Genomic DNA, 14,675 nt, shown 5'->3' on the forward strand with positions numbered 1-14,675 from the left:
CATATAGGAGACTATATTCTTTCCCATCATAATGGGATAGTTAGACAAATCTACCAATTAACTCTCATGTTTTTGTGAAATATTTACTAAATGCTGTGAGATCAAAACCCAAATCCAAGGTAATACAGGTGGGGTATACCCAGGCCTGGAGATACCAGATGCACCTGCAACATCTCTGGATCTAGGAAGTTGTGTATTGGAATTTGCCTTGCCAGGGACTACCTATACCCCTTCCATTCTTTGGGTTGAATATAAAAGGAATGTACAATACAGCTGGGCATGATGACACATGCCCGTGATTCTAACAACCTGGGAGGCTGAGGCAGGAAGGCACCAGGTTAGCCTGGTGGATTTCAGGGTACCTTGTATGGTTGTGATTCTTATTATTGTCTGTGGTCCTGCCTCTTGGTGTGTGTGTGTGGGGGGGGGGGGTTACAATAGAAGAGTCGACCTCTTCTTGGGTCAAATAGAGCCTTGAAAAAAATCCCAGGGTAAATTCTGATAAATAAGGAACTAACATGAGAAATGAGAACCAGCATTGACAGGAATAGAACCCAAACTAGAACTAGCCACCCTTGTTATAGGGTTCATGTTTATTTTTTTTTTTGTTTTTTTTTGTTTTTTTTTTTTTCGAGACAGGGTTTCTTTGTAGCCTTGGAGCCTGTCCTGGAACTAGCTCTTGTAGACCAGGCTGGTCTCGAACTCACAGAGATCCGCCTGCCTCTGCCTCCCGAGTGCTGGGATTAAAGGCGTGCGCCACCGCCGCCCGGCAGGGTTCATGTTTATTATAGGAGTTCAAGTGTGGCAAACCTCACTGTTTTTGAGTGCCAATCATGGTCTCACCGTAGAAATATTACACAGGGAATGTGATGTATCCTATTCTATACAGTGTTTGTGTTTCCTACTATTTTTGCCTACCAGTTGCCAGATCTAGCATGGCTTGATTTTTTCATGGTCATATCAATTTTTATCAAAGTAACGCCTCATCATTTAAACAAAATTAGACATAACCTGACTGTTCTTATTCTATTTAATACTGCATTGCTTATTCTCTATTCTCTTTTATTTACGTTTGTATTTGTGCCTGTGCAATTCAGAGACATGGAGATAGAAACAGATCGGCTGTAGTACGACCATGTTGCACGGGCAAGTCTCCAACTTCTCAGTTCAAGTGAACCTCCTGTTTCAGCCTACCAAATAGCTGAGACAACAAGCATATACCACCACCACTGGCTCATCATAACTCTTCCTTAAATTATAGATAGAACACTAAAACTATCTTTGGGCATTGGGTTCCTTTGAGGGAGGTAACAGGCATGCCGAGTGCAGGGCTAAGGATACCCATGTGGAGGCCAGAGACAGATACTGGCGACTTGTTCTAATGCGCTCCACCTTATTTTTTGATTGAAACAGGCTCTCTCGCTTGAATGTAAAGCTAGCTGTTTAGGCTAGAATGCCTGAGCAGCAAGGCCCCAGGGCCCTCTTGTCTCCATGTTCCCCAGCACTGGAGTTACACCCAGGGCCCTCAAGGATACAAGAGTTGTTAAGTGGAAGCATGGGGTGTGAGGAGAAGCCTTGGACTCGCACAGGAAGCACCTTCACTAAGCCATCTCCTCAGCCCCTTTTATGAGAATTTTTTTCAAGTAAATTTAATTCACTGGCTGGGCAGCGGTGGAGCACACCTTTATGCCAGCATGGGGGAAGCAGAGGCAGGAGGATCTCTGTGAGTCTGAGGCCAGTCCAGTCTACAGAGTGAGTTCTAGAACAGCTAAAGCTATACAGAGAAACCTTGTCTCAAAAAAAAAAATACACTCTGGCTGGAGAAAGTCCAGTGACTATAGTAGCAGGACAAAGGAAGAGGCCTGAGTTACAGTAATCCACATGGTTACCATGCACTTTAGAAATACTGCATTCCTTGGGAGGTCAACTTAACAACAAATACTACCTAGTAACTTATTAGGGAAAATTATTGTATGAAGTAGAAATTACTGCAACTTTCAAATACTTCATAGTTAAGAAAAATCCACATAGCGGTTATAAATTAAGGATCACTTTGTGCCAGGGAAATGGAGGCAGGAGAATTAGAATTCCACGATCACCTTCAGCCATAGTGAGTTTGCGACAAGCAGGGACTACACGAAAGCCTGTCTCAAAACAACAAAATTAACATAAATGGAATGTTTAAATAATTTGAAATATTTTAAGGAAACTTTAAAATATTCATGCCTTCAGTCACAAGTCCAAATAAACAGATGAATACCATATAAATTTTTCTTTTTATTGTTTGTTTTCAAAATTATTTAATGACAAACACTTGAGTCGATTATAAATATAAATTTATCAACTCATGATTTAATACATCCTCAAATTAAAGATGTACCTGAAATTTTAACTTCAAGAGCTGTGGCTACAGAACAGGAATACACTATATGCCTAATCACCCAACTAGTGATAAATGTCTTGTTGAAAATTAATCAGTCAAAATAAAGTTAGTTTCTCTGGGAAGACAAACAGGCGTACTCGGTGTCATACTCCGTGTTTCAGGCTGGCCTGAGTCTCATTATGGACCCAAGATTAACCTGAATTTACAGTGACCCTCCTGACTCAGCCTCTCAAGTGTTGGGATTACAGTTGTAAGGAAAGATAGCTTGCTAAACATAATTTTTTAGAGCTTAAACATGGAAAACCTGAATATACACCCATATCCCCATAAGAAGTGGGGGAAGGTTGGGGTTTGAGACTTGTAATTCTGAAGTCCTGAAAGCCTTGTTTCCATATACCCACAACAAAACACTTTGAAAATGAATTCGGGCCCCTGGGGAAGAAACCTAACAATACACAAAAGCAGAAAGCGGCGTGCTATCCAGACTCACATGTATGAATGAGACAGTTAAGTTCAGGCATCTAACAGCCAAAGCTGCATCTCTTTGTTAAATTAAAAAGATGAACTCACAAGAGAACACTGAGGAGTTTATATGCAAGGAACAGAGAAACAGGAACACATAGTACTTGGAGCTGTAGAGACTTTTCCTTGCTCTGCAAGGGTGAACCATGTATTACACTTCTCTCAGTGGCCTAGGGACATAGCCTAATACACAACATGCGAGCATTTGGGACAATCTTGAAGTATTTTCGCATTTAACATAAAACAGTGTGACCTTTGATTCCCTCTCTGTGGCTGACTTTAGACTGCTGTCCTCTGAGCAGCTGAGCTTTCTATTACAGGCTGTCATTCAGATTCCCTCTGTCATCCCTATTATTAGAATTGCTCTCTTGTAGACTTCACAATTCAAAAGGATGGTGGAGGTAAGAATACCTTATAATCAACAAAGTTTACCAGACATCATCAAAACTAACCCGCACACACAGAAGAAGTCACTTGACAACAGCAAGGGGCCGGCCTCTAACTATGAAAGAATCCTGGAATGTGCCAGGGGAATTTTTGAAGTCAAGAAGACTCTCAAATGTTCAAAGCTGCACAGGGATGCCCACAAGCCTGTTCGTGTAGGTAGGATGATGCGAATCCAGAAAAAAGAACCCAAGTCACCACTTAAAACATGTACAGTTCATTGCAATATGGTATTAATTAGTTACCAGACCTGAAGCAAGTTGAAATACATCCAGGTTTTTAATGGAGAAAGTGCAAACCATACAATCTTCACAATAAAAGAACTATTAACCTTGAAAGATTAACTTCCAAATCACAGAATGGCAAAGCATCCTGACTTCTTCCATTTACTCTACACTTATGAATGGAAGTGGAATGGACCCTCGCATCACGATCCAGCAGTTCCACCTGGTCATTACTCGTATAACCGCAACGTCTGGGTACTCACTTTAGCGGCACTAATGACTGTGGCAGTGTAAGACTGAATGTTGTCTCCACAGGCTCCGCCGCGCGACTGATGGCATCGAATCAACTGGGGAAGGGGAGAAGAGAACGGCAGAGTCATTTTCTATTAAGCTGTTTAACTCTACACGCTATTAGACGGCGGCTATTTACCGTGCATGATAATGACGGTGGGTGGGAATGTTTGCATGAGTGCACTGCAGACCAAACAGCTAAAACCCTGCTGAGACACGTTTACCCCTTTTTATAATCTTCTGGTGCCACTCAGGCAGTTTCATGCTCGACCATGGTTTTAATTACACGATGAACGGGCTTTAAGAATTCATAAACTCTGAAATGGTAGGATTCCGGGTCTGGCAACCTTTCCACAAATAAATTTAAAAAACATAATCAAAGGACTTACACATAACTTCCTAACATTAAATATTTGACATACTAGCAAATTGGATGTTTGCTTCTCTTAATTTGTCTACAAGGATTATAAAAGGAAACCTAAAAGAACAGGCAAAACATTTTAGCCTATTTGCATGTCCACTGTGTCTGTGGGAAAGTGGACAGAGTGTGCACACACCACGTATGCACATACACTAACTGTCCACTTCAGAAGGACACTGCCCTTGCAACTTGCAACTGTCACTGTGAATCACGATTTTGATTCTCATTCGCTCAGCAGAAACTCAGGACCAAACCCTTCACTGGCAAAAACACACTTGTATTTACAAAAAAAAAAAATCATAATTAAGATTCTCATGAAACATTTTTAAAGTTAAAAGACAGCAGCAGGGCCTGTGAACAGCATGATATTGTAACAGGTGTTTTCAAAGCCTGTGAAATGAATAAACAAATTTTGAAACACACCTTAGATGAGGTAAAATTGTGCTCTGCAGCACAGATTACCACGAAGTCCTTTTATTCCTAACTCACATGTTTAAATCCCTCAAAGTAACATGAATGTAGCAGGCTAGAATACCTTAAGTCTGGTCCATGAAGCCAAACTATGTTTTAGGCCATGTCTATAAAGCCACGACGAATAGAGTTCAAGTTTTCTGATCAGCAAACTTGTTTGTCTCAGAATAAAATGTGGAAAGTAACTATTTTAGCTAATGGAAAGAATGGCTTGTTCATTCAACCACAAAGCCAAAGAATTATGAAAATCATTCCTCTGCTGCCCCCTGCTGCTGAAGCGGAGAAAGGCAGTACTGTGGACAGCAGACACCTTCCACACCGCGCCATCTCACGATCATTGTTAAAGTTATAGAAAGAGAAAATAAGCTTTTCATATTAAATTAAGACTAAATATTCAAACACAAATGGAAAAGCAAACATTACTCTTAACCATTTCGATTTAACTACAATTGAGTCAGGGTTTGTACATGAAAATATGGTCAAAACACAGCACAGAAAAAAAAATTCCATTTTTTATCATAAAATTATCATTTTTAAACAAAATCAGCATACGAACAAACTAAATTCCAGGAAATATTCGGGAAATTATTATCATTAAGGAACAAATATATTATGTTACCTTTCATGAAAAGGTAATATAATAACTGCAAGCATGTACTAGGTACATTGGCACATAAAATATGAATACAAAATGTACACAAATGTACACAAAAATGTACACAATTACACATTAAATGAAAGTCTAATCAAAATGGAGGAACAATAGGGAAAGATGATCAGCAAATAAAAATAAATACAAAACGGCTCAGCAGATGAAGGGATTTGCTGCTAAGCTTCAGTTCACTGTACAGAACCCACATGGGAAGGGAGAAATAACTCTTCAAAGTCGACTCTAACCTCCATACATGCTGTGTACCTTTATACACACAAACACACACACACACACACACACACACACAGACACTAATAAAAATTATTTTAAAAGAACTTAAGAAACACCCCCCAGAAGAGAGGCAAACTGTACACCTGCAGTTTTAGGCAGTAGTGGTAGCAGGCACGTGTCTCGTTTGCCTGTTAGGCAGTACAGGCGAGCAATTCTGTGACTACTTGTGAGTTACAGGAAGTGAACACACAAACAGATGCTGACATTCCAGGCTACCACGCGAAGAGAGGGGCATATGACTATGAACGGAAACAGGAGAGAATTTGGTGCAAGTACCAATGTGAACGCCTCATTTTCTACACCATACAAATATGCATACACAGGTGTGCAAATATGCATGCATTTCTCTAAGTGACATGTTCCCACTGACAAGTTCTATAAAGAAACACACCTGAGTATGAAGAGCACATGACAGCCAAAGCTGCCTTTCTAATGATTCTGTCCCTAACAAAGGACAGGAAGGAGACTAGAGAGATGGTTTAAGGACAGATACCCGAATTCTGTTCTCAGCAGCCACATTAAGTGACTCACAAGCTCCTGGAACTCACAGCTCCAGGAGGTTCCAACTGCTCTGGCTTCCTCAGGCACCAGCACTCATGTACACGCACGCAGACTGAAGCAAAATCTTTAATAAATAAGAGATAAGAGGAGCAGGAAGGATGGTTCTGAGGGTAAGAGCACTTGCCTAACAACCAAGAATCTGCCATAAAAATCTGAATTTGAATTATTAGGGCCCAGCAAGACCACATATGCTCCTGAGAAAGAGAACTTTGAGGAGTCAAGACAGGAGTACCACTGAAAAGTGCTGGCCACCAGCTTACCTCCAGATTCAGTGAGAAACCCTTTCTCACAAAATGAGTTCAAAGCCAACAGAAGATTGACATAAGCCCCCTCATACTCACACACGTAACACTAAACACACAGACACAAGTCAAGCACACTGTCTGAAAGTGTTCTTCAAATTTAATCCAACGTATCTAAGTACTATTATTTACAGATCTTTCTGCACGCGATGGCACTTGGTCCTGTGCACATGAGGCTCCTTGGCCCTGCATATGACAGGAAATACAATTTACATGTGTATCTGCGAAGACAGATATCAAAATGCAACTCTCAAAGGAGTTGCTTCCTCTCAAAAACAGGTAGCTAATTAAACCTCCAGCTCCAAACGTGCAGCTTTCCACATGTGGGAATATAATGGCCAGCGCCAAGGGATGGTTTATACACTTTCTCCGTGGATGTCTCCAGCACTCACGAGAAATGCATTACAGACATAAACATTAGGAGACACCAGTATGTCACTCCATTTAACTGTGTGGCTCTCGCATTGTTTGAAAAGAGCAATTTTTATGGGAAAATGAAGAGAGCAGACAAGAAGAAGTGTAAATAGAGCACTCAGAAACATGCATAATATCTTAATTTTTGTAGACAGGCTTTTGGAAAAGGAATTAAGGACTTCATCTAGAAAAATTATTTTCGTAAGCCCAGTCTTGATTCTGCACATTCCAGAGGCCAGTTGATTTACGAGTTCTGTGGCTTCACCAAGTACTTAAAATACCACATCCTGATTTTGTCAAGAACTATTTTGAACAATTTCATAATATTCTCAAGATACAATAACCATGTAACCAAGAAAAATGAAACAAAAATGCTAATCCTCAAAGCCAACAATACTTTTTATGTTTTATTCTATATTTACAGGCAGAGTTCTAAATGACATGAAAAGAATTTCTAACTTCTTGCATAAAATCAAAATTTATGTTTTACACTGAACTGTATATAAATAAAATGCTTAGATATAAAGACATATATAGCAACTTTTACATACTATGGCAATTTTGGTAAACCAAGTTAATAACTGATATAGATCCATATCCAATGAGGCCAAGTGTGCTATAATCATTACAGCAAAGAGCTGCACAATAGGGCTCAGTTGCTGACTATATAAGGCCAGTAAAATTGTCCCATGCCCCGTGACTCCAATCTATGCAAGAGATGGGTTTCAAGATCATTCCTGCAAATTGTTGTCTTTTAGAGAGTACCATGTGACAGTGAACTGCAGTGCTTTATATCAAAATTAAACAATCTCTAGGTGAGCAGCTCTATGCAGAAGCCAGGCTAGAACACCAAGAATCTACAAAGCCGTTGTTTAAGGACAGATATCGGATAGTGACAGCACTTGGGTGGATGCAAGAGGACAGGGACATAAATCCAGCCTGAGCTTAAGACATTCTGTTACAATAACACAAAGGAAAAATGTGAGCTTTTTCCTCTGAGGTAAGGGCTCACTATGTATGGCTGGACTGGGCACCACAAGTTAGCCTAGACCTTGAGATTATCCTCAATCATTGCCTCCCAAGTGCTAGAATCAGAGGTATGACTCGCCAGACTCAGCCACGAATCCTAAAGAGTCAGATTAGTGGATGTACAGGTAAAATCTTGCAAAACACTCACTAGTGGTATTCACAACAGAGCATCAATACAGAGCAGGGACAGTCCTTCCACACCTGCTCCGTTATAACTAACCTAAGTCTGGACCGTGCCTTACCTTGTTTTCTGCATAAGCAAGCCAGCGGCTCCCAAGAGCAATGGGATTCATGTTTGGCCCAGGACAAGGATAACAGCCTGCAAGTTCCAAAGAGCATTATTAAGAAATTTAGTAACTTTTTCATTAATGCATTATCTCTTAATAAAAGAAAAACAAAAAAATCAAACATTTAATTTTTTTCAAAACCTCATAAAATTCAACTAATAGTGTTCAGTGTTAGGATTAGGTTGAGACAAGATCTTTTTATATACTCCTGGCTGTATTGGAACTCACTATGCAAACCGGGCTGACCTCACACTCACAGAGACCCGCCTGCCTCTGCCCCGAGTGCTGGGATCAAGGTGTGCGCCACCATGCCCGGTCCAGTATTCATTATTTCAATACTTAAATGACCTTTTTTTTTCTGTTTACCTTCCTGATGTATGAGCTCTGCTCCACAGAAAGATCTGGAAACCACTTTTTACTAAAAAGCATTTATACTGTTATCCCTGAAAACCATGTGAAGGTAGAAGGAAATGACTTAAAGGTTGACGTTCATGAATTGAAAAAGAATTTTTGGAGAGGATAGAAAGCATATACTAAGTGCAAGACGTTAAGGTTAAGAGATCAATTAAAAACACACAGAAACACATGAGTAAGACAATGATGCAACGACAGCAATGAGAAGAAACACAAAGTAATGTGGCCAATAAACATAGAGAACAGAGAGATTCTGGAAGACTAGATAGCGCGAGATGCTTGGATTAGCACTCCATTTCATTCTTATTGGTCCCAGTGCCAGCTATGACTAGCAGTAAATGGTTCTACGATGTATTTATTGTTTATCACTTTATATACTCTTAATTAGGGGTACACAGGGTTAAATATGGTTCCCTTCACTTTACTGTTGAATCTCTAGGGAACGGTGGTCTGGCTGTCATTGCTCAAGACACATGTATGCTGGCGTACATGAACAAGGACAACACAAGAACATGTATGCTGGCATACATGAACAAGGACAGCACATCAATTCTCCCCATGCACTGTGCAGCACTTATATATTTGAAATTGCTCCTATTAAAATGAGACATTTGAGGTAGCTAATCTCCAGAACTGTCATTAAAGGTCAAAAAGGGAGGTGGAGGCAGGACTTACAGGACATGCCAAAAGTGGTCTCGAGACCAGTCAGAACTACTATCTCAAAATAAATAAATAAATCAAAAGTCTAAACACCCTAACTTCAAATCAGCTCCTATAACTAGTCTGAATGATACTAGATAATAGTCTCTATCTTCTTCCCATGTGGGAATGCAACCTCAGAAAGACAAATTACTTACTGGTTCGAGGTTCTTAGGAACTCAAGTAGACCTCAGGAATTAAAAGATTGACCTCAGGAATTAAAAGATTGTGTCAGCCACCCAGTAGCATCCCAACTGTATTAGTATTATTAACTGATCTCCAGGTAAACTCTAAAAACAAGTGAAGGGTGTAGGGGATGGTTACCAGCCACTAGACAATGTGAGCAGAGGTAACTGGGCCTTAACAGAACTCAGGCTTTCAAATTTCCATGAAGATAGAATCTAAGCGCTCCCAGCAACTCCTATACCATTGCATTTGGTTCGGAGGCTAACAGTTAATCTGAGGACTCAGGAGGCTGAGGGCAGGGCTGCAGTGAGGGTGAGGTCAGCCTGGCCTAGCTCCTTGTATGGGTAAAGAATTTTAAAGGAACAGGAAGGTTCTGCACCTCTGCCTGACAGCAGGCCAGTAGGTTGTTCCTACCACAGACAAACCTGAGCACATTAGGAAACTAAGACTTCACGACTCTCAGTCCTGTGGCTATGAAGATCAGACCAGCCTCTTCCTCCCATGTACTGTGCCAGAGGCTAGAGGTTAGCCACACCACTAATGGCCTCAGTCAGCTGACCTTAAACAAAGGGACCCAGGCGAGCCCATAGTGAAAGATGCTACCTGTGACTAAATGATGCTGGACTCTGGCGTCACACCACATACAAAAAGTACTAGAGAGTTGGCAGGGTAGAAGATGAAGGCTCAATTCCCTGTATCCACATGGCGGACCTCAACACTCTGCAACTCCAGTTACAGAGGATCTAAAGCCCTCTTCTGAACTTCAAGAGCATTGAGGAAAAACACACATAAACATAAAAATAGTAAAATAAATGAATCTAAAAACCATTTTAGTTAGTTCAGAATGGACAATACTTAAAAGAATCATGAAGCCAGGCAAGGTAGCACACACCTTTAATCCCAACACTAAAAGACAGAGGCGGATGGATCTGTGAGTTCAAGGGCAGCCTAGTCTACAGAGTGAGTTCTAGGGTGGTCAGAGCTACACATAGAAACCTGGTCTTGAAAAAAAAAACAAAACAAACAACAACAAAAACCCGTAAAGTAGATTAGGGGCTCTTCAGGGCCTCGGAGCTGGTAAAACAGTTTCTTACACTGATAATGCATAGTTTTAGCTGAAAAGAAGTTTTCAGAAGGACATCATCAAAATGAAAAGAAAAGCTGGAGAGATGATTTGGTGGTTAAGAGCATCTGCTGGTCTTACAGAGGACCTGGGCTCAACACTCAGGACCCACGTGGCAGCTTACATCCACCTATAGACTCCAGTTACAGAGATTCAATGCTCCGCTCTGGCACCTGGGTACAGGAGGTAGATATGGGAAACAATACACACATGAAGACAAAACATTCATAACACAAAATTTAAGAAAAGTAAAAAGGCAACCAGCAGAATGGAGGAATATCTTTGTAACCCATAAGTGACAAGTGACCTATTTTAGAAAATTTTAACCACTTAATATTAAGATATTTTCAATTTAAAAATGAGCTAAGATATACACTGGTAAATACATGAAAAGTAATCAGTATTACTAGGCATCAAGAAAAAACATATAATTACAAAAACTTGCAACCAAATGTTTATAACCATGAGAACTGAAAATACGTCCACATAAAAACTAAAATGTGTATTCAGTTTCATAAAAGCATCAACCACACATTCCAGAAAGATACATAAAGTATTATCTGTTAACCAATTAACATACACATGTCTAATGGCCATAAAATTTAGGGTCATTACTTAAGAAAGAAAGAAGACCTGAGCACTATGTATGGTGATGCATGTCTATAATCCATTCTTGGGACACCAAGGCAGGACGGTAAGTACTTCAAAGTCAGCCTGGGCTATATAAAATCCAGAATCAAAAAAAGAAAGAAGAAAAAAGAAAGGAGGAGGAGGAGGAAGAAGAAGAGGAGGAGGAGGAGGAAGAGGGATGGAGGGAAGGATAGACAGACAAAAGGAGGGACAGAGAGAATTAGGCCGGACGGCATACAGAGGTCAAGAGGTGGAGGAATAATGAAGGCTACAAACCGGGCAGGATGCTACCCTATGTTCTGTTAGACACCAGTCACAAAGATCACAGGTTAGACGAGAGTAAGAAAATCTGAACACAACCCAGAAAACGCACACTTATTTTAAATATGAATTTGAAAGTTCTAAGAGCGGTGAGGAAATCTGCACATTATATTTTGTTCACTTTGCATGTATATGAAACATACGAATTTCAGCACAACGTATCTAAAATTTCAAAAGGTGGGAATCATATGCAGGAAAGAGTCACAGTTTAGTTCACTGCACATGAACACACATGCAGACTTTTCTGCCTAGCGCCAGGAGACACCAGAGCAGCCCTCTTTACCTTGCGAAAAACCCAAAGTCACGGCAGTAAATTTAACATCCAAACTGACTTAGATGATACGACTCCAATCCTTTCTGCTGCATATTACAAACATGTGGGAGTGGTCATTCCAAGCCAGCCTGGACAGACACCAAGGCATTGCTTTCCCAAAATATGAAGCAAGCAAGGCAGTTCTTACCCAAAATTTTAACTTTGCATTTTAAAGCTACTTTAAACTCATTTCCATGTGTTCCATGTGTTGTTCATCATTAACATAAACAAAGAACAGACATTCTAGCACTAATAACATTAGGATTGCACCAAATAACTTTCCTTCTCAAACTGAAACACAGGCAGATGCACAGAGCCTGTTTATCAATCCCGGGTCTCTCTGGAGATTCTGTATCTGCCTTTCAACTTCAAAGGATCCCTAAAATGACTGCTAATGACATCTATCAGTCTTTGTCTTTTGTTTTCCTACTCATACCTGAGTTTTGAATTTCCACATCGGACAGCTGCTCAAGACCAACTTTCTGTACATCCAAATACAAAGGTGTCCCCTTTCTGGTCCTATTGGGTGCATTCTGTTAACAGTCCTCTATCAGCTCCCTTTACCTGCTCCATCCACTCTTTGGCACGAATCCCCACGATGCCTGCTCTGATGGGCAAAGCAGACTCTACTCATTTTACAATACTTTCATTGTATTCATACATAAGGGGGCCTTCAGCTAGGAATGCATTATGCAAGAGCTTCCCATTCTACCTCAGAAGTTAAATGTCTGCATGATCAAAACGACATCCTCATTAAGTGGCGATCTACACAGGGCATGATCCTATTTCTTTCAGAACTGGGTACCAGGCTGGATGCAGCTGAGTTGGTAAAGAGCTTGCTTAGCCCGTGCCAACTATAGACTCAGTCAGTGCTACAGAAACCAGGCATTAGAGGCCTCCAGAGATGGAGGCATGTAGATAAGGAGTTCAATGACATCCTGAGCTACAGGACGAGGCTAGCCTGGGCTACATGAAACTTTCTAACAACCCCACTGGGTGTGACTAAACAAAGACAAGGCACATGCCACATGGATAAGTGAACTGCCACAAAAGACATCACAGTGTCAGTCTTCCAACTCCTCAGTCAACCTCTGCAAAAAATGCAAAGACAGAAAAGTACGTGAGATCTCTATCAACGTTGAGTTCAGCTAAAGAAATTAGCTGAAGGATTTGGGTGTTGCAAACTGAAGAAAAAAATCTGTCACTAACACATTGATACAGTACGTCAAATACTGTGGCAGAATTTGACAGCTGACACCGAATTTGGTTTGAAATGTTTCTTCTTGGTGCTGTTTTAAGTTTTGTTATGCCCGCTTTGTTTGAGATAGAGTATCACTGTAGAGCTAAGGCTGTTCTGGAACACACTATGCAAACCAGGCTTCAAATTCACAGCAACCATCTTGTTTAGGCATTCAAAGTGCTAGGATTTCAGGTGGAAGCCACTAGGCCTGGATCATTACTTCAATCCCTTGAGTAAGGCCGTAATTCAAGGATTCCGATTCTTGATGAATAGCAATTTTCCCAACTTCAAATCACCTGCACAAACTCAATCCCTAGAGTTAACAAATCAAGTACCTACTCCTGAGAACAATACTTCCGAGTGGAGTATGAAATGAGACCTGTCAGTAGGACAAGAAAGCATTTATTAATGACCATCGACAACACATGAGCAAAAATCATAAAAGTCATTAATCACAGTAAAAGCAAGAAATCACAGGTTTTTGTTGTTGCTTTCTAAACACTTGACTGGCTTTTTGGTTGGTTGATTGGTTAATTGGGGGTTTGGATTTTTTTTACTTGTTTTTCAATGGTGGGTATTGAGTCAGAGCCTCACACAGACTGAACGTGTGTGTGTGTGTGTGTGTGTGTGTGTGTGTGTGTGTGTGTATACACAGCCTCTTTTTACTTTTTATTGTAAAAGTTTCTCACTCAGTTGCCCACATATGACTTGAACTTGTAATCCTCCGGTCTTATCCCTCTACATAGCTGTCAATCATGAATTGAAACACACAATTATATTTTGTGTATTATGCAAATCTCTACCACTAGAGGCTTTGAGGCATCCCCAGTCTATGAGAGCATGTGAGAACCCCCTTGTGACAGGCTACAAGACAATGAAGGCTTAGTGAGAAGTTTGGATAACACTAAAAAAGGTAGAAACACTGGTGACACTTGAACTACTGTTCCTCCTCTCGTGAACAATTCACAAAGGAAAAGAGACACTAACAATGGAGGACAGTGGCTTCAACTATTCGGTGGGTCTAGAAACTCAAGGTTAAGTATTTAGGAATACACAGTAACTATGCTCCATAGAGAGACATGATCATGGGCCGGTGGGGGGAGAGAATGGGGAATGATAGAGAGACACCATCCCCGCCCCCCGTAATATTACCCTAGCACTCAGAGGCTGAGGCAGAAGGATGGCAACTTTAACACCTTCATGGGGTTAAAATGAGAAAGACTGTTGAAAACGAAGAGCCAGGGCAAGACAGAAGGAAAAGGGAAGGGAAGGGCCAAGAGGGAAGGGGATAGAGCAAGGAAAAAGAAATTTCTCTGAAGTCTCATGTGCAAGCCACCAACTCTAGCTTCATCAGTACATCAAAAATGTTACTAACTAGCAAAGGATAATAATTTGTATTTTTCATAAATAATGAAAATTGTGAATTTTCAATTGTAATACCAATGTTATAAAATAAT

General features: G+C 40.5%; 1 protein-coding gene across 7 annotated transcripts in view; it reads right to left on the bottom strand.

Annotated features, from left to right (window-relative positions):
* Positions 1 to 14,675, bottom strand: part of Bcas3 (BCAS3 microtubule associated cell migration factor) — a 485,118-nt gene that overhangs the window by 363,434 nt on the left and 107,009 nt on the right. For all 7 annotated transcript variants that reach the window (XM_042055034.1, XM_042055036.1, XM_042055035.1 and 4 more), the window contains exons 10-11: positions 8,248 to 8,324; positions 3,837 to 3,920 (exon numbers count right to left, since the gene is read on the bottom strand). In XM_042055034.1, coding sequence (XP_041910968.1) covers positions 3,837 to 3,920; positions 8,248 to 8,324 — 161 coding nt within the window. The remainder of the gene's footprint in view (positions 1 to 3,836; positions 3,921 to 8,247; positions 8,325 to 14,675) is intronic.

Source organism: Arvicola amphibius, chromosome 4 (genome assembly GCF_903992535.2).
Source record: "Arvicola amphibius chromosome 4, mArvAmp1.2, whole genome shotgun sequence".
NCBI lineage: Eukaryota > Metazoa > Chordata > Mammalia > Rodentia > Cricetidae > Arvicola > Arvicola amphibius.